The 13332-nt window shown below is 40.1% G+C and overlaps 1 protein-coding gene across 2 annotated transcripts in view; it reads right to left on the bottom strand.

Annotated features, from left to right (window-relative positions):
- Positions 1-5110: 5110 nt before the first annotated feature.
- prkd2 (protein kinase D2) overlaps positions 5111-13332 on the bottom strand; it is a 37488-nt gene continuing 29266 nt past the window's right edge. For both annotated transcript variants that reach the window (XM_075473426.1, XM_075473427.1), the window contains 11 exons: positions 13171-13282; positions 12394-12471; positions 11979-12297; positions 11662-11714; positions 11495-11567; positions 11147-11253; positions 9881-10042; positions 9540-9638; positions 8955-9222; positions 8510-8595; positions 5111-6686 (listed from right to left, as the gene is read on the bottom strand). In XM_075473426.1, the coding sequence (XP_075329541.1) occupies positions 6462-6686; positions 8510-8595; positions 8955-9222; positions 9540-9638; positions 9881-10042; positions 11147-11253; positions 11495-11567; positions 11662-11714; positions 11979-12297; positions 12394-12471; positions 13171-13282 (1582 nt within the window). In that variant the 3' untranslated portion in view covers positions 5111-6461. The remainder of the gene's footprint in view (positions 6687-8509; positions 8596-8954; positions 9223-9539; positions 9639-9880; positions 10043-11146; positions 11254-11494; positions 11568-11661; positions 11715-11978; positions 12298-12393; positions 12472-13170; positions 13283-13332) is intronic.

Raw genomic sequence — 13332 nt, 5'->3', positions numbered from 1 at the left:
TACAATCACATAGGAGTCGCAGGCTGAAGGTTGCTCATGACCCAAAAGTTGGTCATGTGTGTAGAAAAGAACAAAACAAAAGAGTAACATAGCTCCTTAAAGCAAATATACATCATACACAAGTGTATGTGATTCTGAAAATCAACATGGCTGCATATTTTCTGAAGACAGGGTGGTGTTTTTCAAGCGCCATTCCAATACTCTATTCCTATTTCTTCCCCTCATTCAGGCACAAGTAGATTTACTTTCATCTCTCCGGAGATGCTCCAAAACTCATCTAGCTGTTGGGATGCGTTTTGGCAAAGTCTGATCTGGCTTTTTCTCTTTTTAGACATTTGCATGGTTTACAACTTGTGTTGAATCTTATCAGCACTGACTAACCTTTCTCTTTATGGGTGGGTGCTCTTCACTGGACTGGATGTTGTGAGATGTTTTTATATTTTTACCATGGAAAGAATGCTGCAATCATCAACCACTGTCATCTTCTGAGGACATTCAGGACTTTTAAAGTGCATCAATGTTTTCCTTTTTTCTCAGAATGTACCAGACTGCTGATTTGTCCACTCCTAATATTCCTGCTACCTCTCTGACAGATTTGTTTTCTTCTTGCACACTAAGGATAAATTGTTTCCCTTTCAGAGAAACGGAGCTACTCATACAGCATGCTGTGGTTTGTAGCTATAGCTTCCAAAAGCAATGTCACTCTTGAAATCAAGTCTAAACCTTTTAACTGCCAAACTAATTATTGATACAAATCAAAGGAAAAATCTATACCTATCAATAAAACAGTTTTTTAAGTCAATTTTACAATTGAGTGCCTGTTAAAATGGTTGTATGTTTTACAAAGCTTTAATTCTAAAACCCTTTCTCAAATGAATCGGTCTGCACCTTCATTAGTGTAACATGTTTTAAGAAACAACCCATTGTCACTCCGAGCTGGTGGCATAGTGACACTTGGTCAGATTGCATCGCTTTTCAACTCGTTGAGTAACCCCAAAAGTGTACCATTTATCAGCTTTTCTACTCAAAATATGTTTTAACACCTAGTTATGCTGTTTTTCTAACCACAACCAAGTACCTTCAATGTGTAAAGGAACAGTAGTAAAGGGAAGGAAGTCAAAATTGAATGATCCCAGGTCCCAAGATTGGTGAGTCCGATATGGGAGTCAGGCGACTATACCCCGCCTCAACTTCTTTACATCTTGTTGTTGGCAGGTTTTTTTTTTTTTGCTGCCATTGCTTTGATCACTTTTGTTTCATTACTTTTGTTTAGACAAGGGAAAACATTGTAACATGGTCTCACTGGGCTGCACGGTGGTGTGGTGGTTAGCACTGTCACCTCACAGCAAGAAGGTTCCAAGTTCAACTCCCAGCTGGGGTCTTTCTGTGTGGAGTTTGCATGTTCTCCCCGTGTATGTGTGGGTTTTCTCCAGGTACTCTGGCTTCCTCCCACTCTCCAAAAACATGCATGTTAGGTTAATTGGTGTCTCTAAAAAATTGTCCTTAGGAGTGAGTGTGAGCATTTGTCTGGTTTGTCTCTGTGTGTCCCTGTGATGGACTGGCACCCTGTCCAAAGTGTACCCTGCCTCTCGCCCATTGACCGCTGGGATAGGCTCCAGCCCCCCCGCGACCCGACCGACGGATTCAGCGGGTATAGAAAATGGATGGATGGTCTCACTGGGCTCAGAGATTATTTTGGTGATTCTAAATCAATCACTTAAACAACTAATCAACAAATTAATAACAGTAATAGTAATTTGTAGCCTGACTCATCTCTATTTATTAAAACAAATCATTTTTCATCACATTTCCACCTTAACATGTACTGTATAATATGATGATATATTATAAAAGGCATTTAATTATCACTATTATCATAACCAGGAAAAGTCTCATCGAGATCAAAGATCGCTTTTGCAAGAGTCTCCAGACTTCTGACCATAATCTGGTTTGTTTGAATAAGAAGAGTAAGCTAGTAAAAGTTTGAAGCTAAGGTAGCTGTGTCATAAGGCATGTTGAGTGGAGGTGGAGGACCCTGATGCAGAGCCAAGTAGGCTGAAGCCAAGCAGGGACCAGAACCACAAGCTTTACTGAAACTAAACAAAAACTGCTGCTAGAGCGAGGATTACAGGGGCTGAATATTAAAACTAACAAAACACAGAAGGCTGACTGACAAAGGGAAAGGGACCACAATGATGAAAAGGATTTAGCAGGGAACATAGGAACCAGGGCAGAATACATACTGAGGGGAAACTAATGACAAATGCATTACAGATGTGTAGCAAACAGTTCATTTGGATGACTCTGTTTGTAGGCAAGGTCCAAAATAACTGACAAGGTGGTTTTTATTCATGGTGATCATAAAAGTCTGAATACTGCTGGAGGAAAATGAACTATGGTCTGTGAGTTTCTCCGGGAGCCAGGTCAGAGTCTGAGAGAGGCGAGGTGTGTTAATCGAGTCTTTCCATTGGAGATTTCCAATGAGGCTGTGTTCCAGAATTGTTTGTACTGACGGGTTAATTGTTTGGATGAGGCTTTGAGTACTTTCCTGTGAAAATTCTTGCGTAATGAGACAGAATTGGTGGCAGAAGAGGTAGCGGTACAGAGTAGCTTCTCCTTCTGGTAATGGTTTGAAAAAACACTGGTTGACCCGGTCACAGTCTCTCTGGAAGGGAAGTACAGAAGTCTTATCGGATTCCACAACAAACGTGACATGATACAAACTGTTCGATCAGAAGTGTTTGAATATGTTCTGAGAGTGATCATAGCAATCTGAGCACTGGAGAGTTTCCCTCTGATTATTGAAGGAAAAAAGATTGATCTGTAAATACAGGGTCCATCTGAATCTTATGTTATGAATTGTCTGCCGAACTTCTAAATGTCTTTAAAAACAAGTAATTGTGATGTGTGTTTGGCTGCTGTAGTAGTAACGACTTCACAATTATATATCAATTTACTGTTGGTGTAGCAGGTGTCAGCTTTATGGGGCAGTAAACTCATCTGCTAATCCTTTTTCTCTGGGTCGTGGGGTAAATGAAGTCCTCCCAACTGCCACTGGGCTTAAGGGAGGGAACATCCGGGACATATTGCCTGTTCATCACATGGCACAAACAACCATGCAAGCTCAAACGCACTATTATTTTCATTTCAGAATCACCGACTAACTTAACATGCATATTTTTAGAGTACCGGGAGAGAACCCTCACTTGCATGGAAAGAACATGTAAGCACCACACAGAAAGGCCTCAGCTGGGATTCAAACCAGGAACCTTCAAACTATAGAGGTAAAAGTGCAGCCCTACACCACTGTGAAGCCCCATGGGAGTAAGCTTCAGTATGTGATGAGTTTAGGCGTTTAACTAAAAGGAAACATTTTCTGGGCCTACATTTCTAAGTGATTACAATCCAAACTTGCGCCTTAAAAGTGAATAGGATGATCCTGCAGATCAGTACCTTTTATGGCAGCTCTGCAACAGCTTGTGAGTGTGGGTGTGTATATCTTTTATTTATCTATCGCATGGTTTATTTATCTATGGATGAAGGATGAATATTGTCAAGAGCACTTTGTAATACCTGTCTAAGGTAAACGGTGCCTTTAAAGTGCCGACCATTTACCCTTTAAGGCATGCTCTTTGTGGTGTCATTTGATCTATACGATACTCCTGACACTCCTGATAACCTCTTGAGCACACAGGGAATTGAATTTTGATGAAAATACCTCTTTTTCCCCACAGACTTTATTGAAACGGCTAACCATACACAAAATTGAATTGCTCCTGCTGGCTATAATCAATTGGCTTGGTGGGTGTTAGTGTGCATATGTGTGGCTTCTCATCCCAGACAGAGCTTCAGAACACAACACTAGACAAGAAATGAGCACAGGGAGTCTCAGAGGTTTGGAGGACCAAAAACAAGCAACAGTATAAAAAAATCATAGCACTCCCTGTCTGCAAGCTTCACACATTTAGTAAAATTAGAGTTAGAGTTAGTTAGCACTGATACAACATTTTATTTACCGTACTATCATGTACATGGACAATTTACAAATTATCCCCAATAAGTGCAGCATTTCTATTATTTCTTTATGCTGGTTATTATCAGATATGCTCATATCTACTGTCATGTTTCACTAAAGATCCGAGGTAAAAAAAGATGCTGCTCTGATAGATGAATGCAAAAATCATTTTAAAAAAGAACCACCTGTTTTTAAATCATACAAGACCTGGTACAATGCTGCTTTTAGTGGAAAATTTGTTAACTCATCATCCTCTTCTGGTTTGACTGACATGTCTTTTCAGGGACTCAAATGAGGCAAAATAGAAACTTAATTCACAGTTCAAGGTTTGAGGGTTAGCTTAAATTATTTTGCTTACTATGAAGATGATCTTCTCTACTTGCCATTGCAAATATAATAGCTGATAGCACAGACACAAAACTGCCAATACTTAAAAGAAATTAAATGAAACAGAAAGAGGGAAATAACGTATCATTTGGCATCGTTTGGCAATGATGATGGAATACAGGAGGAACAAGGATGCCTTTTCACCACAACTGGCTGAAGTGCATCTATCACAAAATGGAAAACAAATGACTGTTCTCGCCTCCGAAGCCACAAGGACCTCTTCAGTGCCATTCAGTCTGTGGGAGTTAAAGAAAAAAAAGAAGAAAAAACCTGTGGGCTCACTAATTCATAAGTCCATCCTACCTTTAATTAAGGCTGAGTTGGGTCCATATGAGAACTGTGTTCAGGCACTGGTGTCAGTATATCTGAGCAGAAATTACAACAGGCACAACTAGAATAATTTAAGCTTCCTCAGAGAGGGAACAAAATTACTGCCCATCAGTCAGTGAGGTAAGCGGTCATTTATTGCTGCTGTGCAAATGGTCCTCACTCCTTTATTATGTGCCATTCAAAGCAAGGCTAAGCCATAGAAAACCTTGACTGACAGTTTCTCTTGTAAAAATTGTTGAGAAAAGGCTATTGTCTGATCATGACAATTCAAATAATATAATGAGTGAATCCCTACTTGTTCAGTTTTGTGCATGGCTTCTCTTATGAATGCTAAAAATGTATATGGGTGGATATATAAATAATCCAGGACAAACAGGACACTGTTGAATTTTTGTATTATCTGTCACAAGGGTCAGGATCACCATTTAAACATGTAATACACAGCCTACACATATTGGACAGTTATATAAACTTCAGGTTATACATTTACATGATAGACCATCATAACTACAGAACATTCAATGGTATATCTAGATAATTCTACACAGAAATACGGAACATATCGACAAGAAAGAAAAACTGAACTAGATACACATTAAATCTAGTTTAAGGACCCCAAGCTGTTCATCTAAGCACTTATCGACATGTCTGCTGCTGTTAAAACACATCCACTCATCTGCTTGTCATTAACAGTATAATACAGTCACTTGTGAAGAAATCTTAGTCATCACTGCAATGAACTGCTTGATTTCAGAAATAGATCGGATTCAGCATTTCCACACAATGGCAGCAAATTTCACCGCTCAGAAAATGCTACTGAAGCTCAAGTCGAATAATCTGTTGGGTGCAGGTAGAATTGTTTGGAAAGAAAAAGAAGAAAAGGTTTGATAATGGATGGTAATAAATAACCCAAATATAGAGTTCATTTAAACCCACAATGTCATCTTTAATTACACATATTTTTCAAGGAATCTACTGTGGCTTTAAACTAGAGGCAATTACTGGAAGATTTGCTTTCCCCAGATCAATACTTCCAGTTTTTTGGCTACTGCAGGACATGAATTTATGGGAATACCTTTGAGAAAACAAATGGGTTTAATGCATGCACTCACTTTAGCAGTTACCAGAAGAGAGGAAGTCCTTTGTCACTGTAAAGAGCCCCATCACTTAAAGACATCGTGACGATATTAATAGCAATTTATTGAGGGTATACATTAAAGGTATTCATTTCTATTTCACTGTTTCCATGAGAAAAAGAAAAGAAAAACACACCTGCAGACTTCAGCTTGTGGTGAAATGCTACTTCCTGATTGACACTGAATCACATTTCAGGGGAACAAAAATAACATGCTGCTACTCATTTCCATGACAAATTCAGAGTATAAATGTGACTTTGAATTTAATCTTGCCAGTTCATGTGAACAGAGAATGTGAAATAGAGTTGGGCAGTCTTGGTAAAAAGAATTCAACGATTCAAAAGGTGAAAGAAGATATAAAAGCAGAGGTAATTGATTAAAAAAGAAGTGCTGAGGACCTCCGACTGGAAGAGAGATAATGGATTCATTGCAGTAAAACTGGCACACAGCAGATTCAGAGCATGGAGAGTCTAAACAGCTAGGCACTCTTCTTGTTAGAATCGTATTATTCTCTGCAGCTTCCTGTGTATTCAGACGCTAGGTAAACCACAGCATACTGTCTCATTTCTAAATAAGTCCGTTATTTACTGAGGTCAGAGAATGCTAACCCTCTCGGTGAGGCCTTGCACATCTGCATCCTCCCCACAGTACTCATCATCAGAGGCTGAGGCAGGGGGAGGGGGCACAAAGTGAGCCGGGTATGGCAAGGTATGTTCGCGGGCAAACATCTGCCAGCGGCTGTCGTCACTCTCATGGGTGATATAACGCTCGCCCAGTTTAGTCTCCAGCTCCCGCAAGTCCAGCCACGTCTGGTAATCCTGAGAAATGATGAATCAACACAAGGATAAAAATTTCAGTTTCAGGCCACATTTACACATAGCCAGGTATTTAGAGAAACGAATACCCCCCCCCCTCCGTTTTCAATAATAACATCGTGCACACAACATCGTTTTCAAAATACTTGTCATTTACATCAACCCGCATAAATACGCCGTCAAGCGCCATAATAACTATGCCAAACCTATTGGCGGCAGTGTAGGGAAAGGAATAAAGCCATGCAAGCCAATCAAAATCCTCAGAATCGAGGACTTTCCTCATGTGAAGGAGGAGATAATGCGAGCAAATATCACAACAAAACTTTAGGCAATAAGAGGCAAATATAGACAGTCAGTGGATACTGGACGCAGGAGCGGCCACGGAAGAGTGGTGCTCCTCTATTTTGAACTGTGCGAGCAGGTTTGGGGTGGCAAATGCAATAAGGCCAGAATTGTTTGCATCCATCCATCCATCCATTATCTATACCGCTGAATCCGTCGATCGGGTCGCGGGCGGGCTGGAGCCTATCCCAGCAGTCAATGGGCGAGAGGCGGGGTACACCCTGGACAGGCCGCCAGTCCATCGCAGGGCCACATAGAGACAAACGAGACAAACAACCATGCACGCTCACACTCACTCCTAAGGACAATTTAGAGATGCCAATCAACCTAACATGCATGAATTTTTTGGACAGTGGGAGGAAGCCGGAGTACCCGGAGAGAACCCACGCATACACGGGGAGAACATGCAAACTCCACACAGAAAGGCCCCAGCTGTGTGTTGAACCTGGAACCTTCTTGCTGTGAGGCGACGGTGCTAACCACCACACCACCGTGCAGCCCAAACTTTTACGTTGTTTGCACAAACGTAAAAATTAGTAGAACTTTAACATCATCCATGATAATCCTGATCAGTAGCCAAACAAACTGTAAACATAAGGCGCTCGCATGACGTTAAGCATTTTCTGGCACATAATGTGATGTTTATGAACCTAAAACGCCGTTTCTCCCAGTTGACACGGCAACACATAACCGGCGTTATCAGAAATCTCCACTTTGGCCAGAGGTTTTAGAAATAATCGTTTTCTAAAACCTTCTGTGGGGTTTTGGTGTAAATGAGAGGCCAAACCGCAGGAAAATATCTGCGTCTTCCCATCGTGTAAACGGGGCTTCAGGGGCCTTGAAATTAGATTGAAGTTCAAGGGGCTTTCATGGGTTTGTAGTGCACCATCCAGTGATCACTTTAGGTTGTTTGTGTGTTTATCTGCATGAGGCTGGCAAAGAACTAAAGAACGAGAATAACCCTGATATTATAAATGACATTTTATCCAGTTAGGGCGACTGTGACAGACTAATTAATGCATGGGCATTCTTGCAACAAAAACAACAACATTAGGCTGTTTTAAATCTCTGGAGAAGGCTGCCTGTTTTTCCACTGCTACATACTGTATTTTGCTTTAAAGACATTTAAGAGTCAGTCAAATAAAACACATTTCATAGCTAATCTCTCCTCTCATATCCGCCACAGACTTATCAGGCTCAGCTTTGAGTTTGCATGTCATGGATGCATTAGACCTTGTTTTTAATTCTGCTGTTTTCCTAAACTGGTGTAGATTTTAACGAGGCAATCTCAAGATCTTCAGCTATTGCGTTGCCACAACGATAGTGTCTGTGGAGAGGCAGCTACAATCTCTTATCTTTAATTGGGGGCTATAGTTGTACTGGAAGTCTGAGGAAATAACCAAAGGCAGACCATCTCCCTCTTTCATGGATATGTATGAGCAGTGTGTACATTTCATTGCACATGAGTAGTTCCTTTGCATTACCTGTAAATATGTATGGCTGAGGCTTTTGTCGACACTGTAGCGTTTCCTCATCTTAACTTGCAGCAGGTTGTTAATCAAGTCGATTGCTGGAAACAGAAAAAGTACCCAGATTGATCCATAAAAACAAACTGACTTGTTACAATGAAAATGTGCTCCTTTATAACTGTGCATTCGGAAGTTAAACCCGGGTTTATCAAGCAGAACAAGGTCATATTACGCAATTTATTGTGAAAGAATTTCTCTATCTTATTTTTGGTCAGTTGTGCTTTTATACCCTTCCTCATTCACACTAAGTTGATAGTTTATCAGCTACACATAACTAAAGGTAGCATTGTATCATCTCATATTTCATTTAGTATTTCAAGACAATTCTACAAGTGTTTCATGGCATTATGTACACAGCATTAATAATTCAACTCTCTGTTCCGTGCTACTTTCAGTTTACCATCTTTCGAGATCTGCTTCCAGGGATTGGGAGGGTACATGAAGGCCGCGTTATGGATCTGATCATTGATATCCTCATCTTCATTGAACGGGAATGTCCCACTGAGACTGACGTACATAATAACGCCGACTGACCACATGTCCAGCGAGCGGTTATAGCCCTGGTTCAGCAGAACCTCTGGGGCCAGATAGGCAGGTGTGCCCACCACTGAGCGACGGAAAGACTTCTCACCGATGATACGAGCAAAGCCAAAGTCACATAGCTTCACCTGAGAGGAGAAACCAGACAGGCTCGGTGAGCAAGGAGGGAGGCAGTATTAAAAGACATGAGTATGAAAAAATTAAATTGGTGAAAGACGTTAGCAAACAGTAAATAGATGTGAGAAACATCACTTAGCAACCACAAGTGCTCTGTGTCTTCATTGCAGAGTGTGAAAACCACAACCGGCTCAGTTTTTACTGTGTATATGATATATATATATATATATATATATATATGTATATATATATATACATATATCACATTTATATGTGATTTGTGAATATATGTGAATATATCACAATGTGTTTGTGCATATAGTGATACCTGTGGAAAAGGATCTGCAGAGGCAAGCAGCACATTCTCAGGTTTCAGGTCACAGTGAACGATGTTCTTGAAGTGCAGATGTCTGAGAGCAGCAAGGATCTGCTCAAACACATCAACATGCACACAGGCATGATCATAGCCACACAAACAGGAAATGACTCAGACAGAGGTTACACAATTGAATACTGCTCGCATAGAAAATACGAACAAAGACAATGCAACATCAAAATATCAGTGATACATATCCTACATGCAGACACACTTAACAACAAATGCAACACTTTGCATATCGTAATGTATACTACAAACATACTTCTCCTTTGCTGAGGTGACATACACACCTGTGTGATGAGGAACTTGGTGAGCCTCTCAGGCAGTCTGCCTCTCTCACTGGAGAGGATCATCTCCAACATGTCACCATGAAGCTTCTCCATCACCACAAATACTTTCTCTGGAGTTTCAAACATGCACTCCAGGTTCACAATGCCAAGGTGGCGTAAACTCTGAAAATATCACACAGGGGAGAAGAGGGGGGATATACTGAGGTGTGTTTTGACCAAAAAAAAGGCGAGAACATATTTATTGTTATGAGAGAGGGGGGGACAGTGAGACCAAATAGGATATACAGTTAAGATGGAAAACAGTAAAATGATCAGTAATACAGTTATAAACCAAAAATGCCCTAAACTAGTCCTACAATGACTATTTCAAATTAATCTTTTTATTAGGGAAAGACCAATTTTAAATCAAGTTATTACCATTTAAAGAGAGGTTTTTATTTTAATTCTGTGAACATTGAAGTCCAGTTTACTGAAGCCAAAGGGAAACTAACCGTAGAACAGACCGGTGATTCAGGTCTGTTAACAAGTTCAGAGCGCATAAAGACTTTTGAGTCTCTGTCTCCATCTGCTGTGGAATCATGTTCAGTGCATTTAAGCATGAACCCATGGCAAACCAAATAAATCCAGCAGCAATGCTGACGAAATAGTAGTAATAATAACGATAATAATAACAAGAAGAAAAATAGGAAGAAGAAAAGAAGAACACATTATTATTATTACTATTATTATTACTATTATTATCATCACAAAATGTGTTTAAATCACAACAAAAAGAAACACTATAATATATAAAAGAATATTCAAATATATACAAAAGAAATTTGCAATTGGAGATCTTTTTTTTGATAGTCCATTAATTTGTTAATTATTATTTCATAAGTTAGTTATTTCCTGTTTGTTGACAAATTTATTTAAATGTTGTTGTTTTTGGGTTTTTTTTATATAATTTTTCAAAATAAGCAAAACATGGAAGCTTCGTGGGAAATATTAAGTTCTGTGATTGCTTGAAAATCTATTATACCTGAGGGCAAACACATTATCAGCTGGTTTCCAAGTAGACTGGAACAACATATCAAATAAAATATATATATGGGCCATGACTGCTGGTATTATCTAAAAAATAAACTACAGTCATAAAAAGCAGCTCTCGGATCACCTTTACACTGTCGCTTTTATATCTCCTTAGTTGGACATTTGACTATTGGCTAACTGTGCAACACATGGTAAAATGTACATACAGTATATGTACATTATGTGTATGTTTACCTGTAGGATGGCCACTTCATTCCTCAGCTGGCTCTCTTGCTTGGTGGGAAATCGAAGTTTGTCGATAACTTTGACAGCGACATCTCTCCCCGTCTTCCTGTGTTTTCCTGAAGAAGTTGAGTTTTATTTGGAGATGTGAATGCGAGCTGAATATGACTTTGGAATGTGTGATAAAGAATTCTCCAGTAATAAAACAGATCTTGAAACTGTCAAACTCGCGATCAACTTTTTTTTCTTTTTTTGCACATGGTACTTACATTGCTTATTGGCATAAAACCTATTTATCTTTACATACTTAAAATAAAGCAACCTACAACTCGGTCACTATCACTGTGAAAGTCTCCATACCTCCATAAACTACTCCAAACTGCCCAGATCCTAGCACTTCATCAGCAAAAATCTGATACACAGTGCCAATATCCTGTAAGAAAGGAAAAGTCCATTCAGTCAACATCATACGTAATGAACAACATACTAAAAGATTGAAGGACCTTGCTAAGATGGATAAGCCATACCACATTTTCTTGAATTTGACTGTTGGACACAGATATGCTGATAGATGCTTGCCCTAATAAAAAGAAAAAAAAACACAGGTAGGTATAGGTTATACAGTATGATGTCAAGTTCTAAAAGTTTTTTTTATATGTATATATATATATATATATATATATATAAATATATGAATCCATCTAAGCAGTATGTCACGCGCAATGTTTACTAAGAACATTGGTCAAACTTAGATCCACAAACTAAACTTGCAAAGGGGCACTTTGGCAAGCCAGCTTCCTCTAAATGCCTGCTCTTTGTTTGGCAGAAAAATTTCCCGACTTACTGTGAGGTGTGTTCCCTTCAGCTGGCGGTGCATCTTGAAATATGACTGGCATGAGTGCCTGGCGAATGGCAGTCTCCCATGCCTTTGCCACCTCACGCCCAATGCCACTGTTGGGCGCCACCTGACTAGGGGAGGGTGGCGTCTGAGGGAGAGTCTGTGGGTTGCTCGGAGACACAGTGGGGAGGGTGTTGGGGTCCTCCCCTACAAAGTAGCACATAGTGCCTGTAATAAACTCGAAGCAGTGGGGATTGGTGCCTTGTGGGACAAGGGTGAAGTCGCTGGCAGGACGCACCTCCAGAATCTCAGACAGAGGGATTTCCTGCAGGAGCATGGATGTGTAGGTGAGTGAAATAAAGGTGCACACTTAAATATATGTCTTGGCATCAGAGTTTGTAATTTAACAAATCAAACTCACCTTGTAGTATTTGTTGGAGTTGTTATTCTGGAAAAGGATAATGCACTTACAGTCCAGGCGCCAGTAGTGCCGCTTCCTCTGTTGGGGAGCAGGGTGGGATGGGAGGGGACAACAAAGGTAAGACAGGACGATGAGGAGTGTGATGGGCAGAGGGCAGCAAATAAGGGATTGGGCGATAATGAGCAGTACATTTTAAAAGGAATAGGAAGGTGTAAAGTGGCCAGATAAGAGGGAATATGAGTGAGAGTACAAGCTGCGGAATGCAAGGGGGGGTGGGGGGTGGGGGGTGGAGAGAAAGGAAAAAGAGAAAAAGGGGAAAGGAAGAAAAAGAGTGTTACTGCAGCCAGAAAGGAAAAGTATGAAAAAGACCACACACTGCACACACTGATCTTTAAAGATGAAATATAGTCAAATATTAGGGGAACGAAAAGGCAGAAAATTGTTTTTTTAGAATGAGTGAACCAGATATATGCTCAGTGTGATTGTGTTGTCAGAGAAAGTCGACTTCATCATCAGTCTCCAGATTTTCCTTCCATACGCATACCCCCCAACACACACTCCCAACATCCACATCGGAATAAAAAGAAACAGAGGAAGCAATAAAGGCAGAGACCAAATGAGCAACGTCACAGCTGCTGTAAGAGAAGCTGCTGAACAGAGAAAATAAATTGATGGCTACTTTTTGTTTCTGAGTGACTGGAAAGTAAAGAGAAAAAAATGAGGGAAGTTAATCCATTCATCTGAATTGATTTATTCTGGGATTTAGTGGCCTTTTACCAGTGTGTCCTTATTGCTGTAGTGAACCATCCATCCTTCCTTGATAGAAGTGCTGGACCGTCGGGTTGTCTGTCTCACCGACTGGACCACCCTCATTAGTGGGATGTAAACACTAAAAAAGAACAGAATTCAGGTGGAATATGTTATAGAGTTTCTTTGCGT

This window comes from Odontesthes bonariensis, chromosome 9, assembly GCF_027942865.1.
Source record: "Odontesthes bonariensis isolate fOdoBon6 chromosome 9, fOdoBon6.hap1, whole genome shotgun sequence".
NCBI classification, from domain to species: Eukaryota; Metazoa; Chordata; class Actinopteri; order Atheriniformes; family Atherinopsidae; genus Odontesthes; species Odontesthes bonariensis.
The sequence above is the reverse complement of the archived record's forward strand: the minus strand, read 5'-3'. Positions and strand labels throughout refer to the sequence as shown.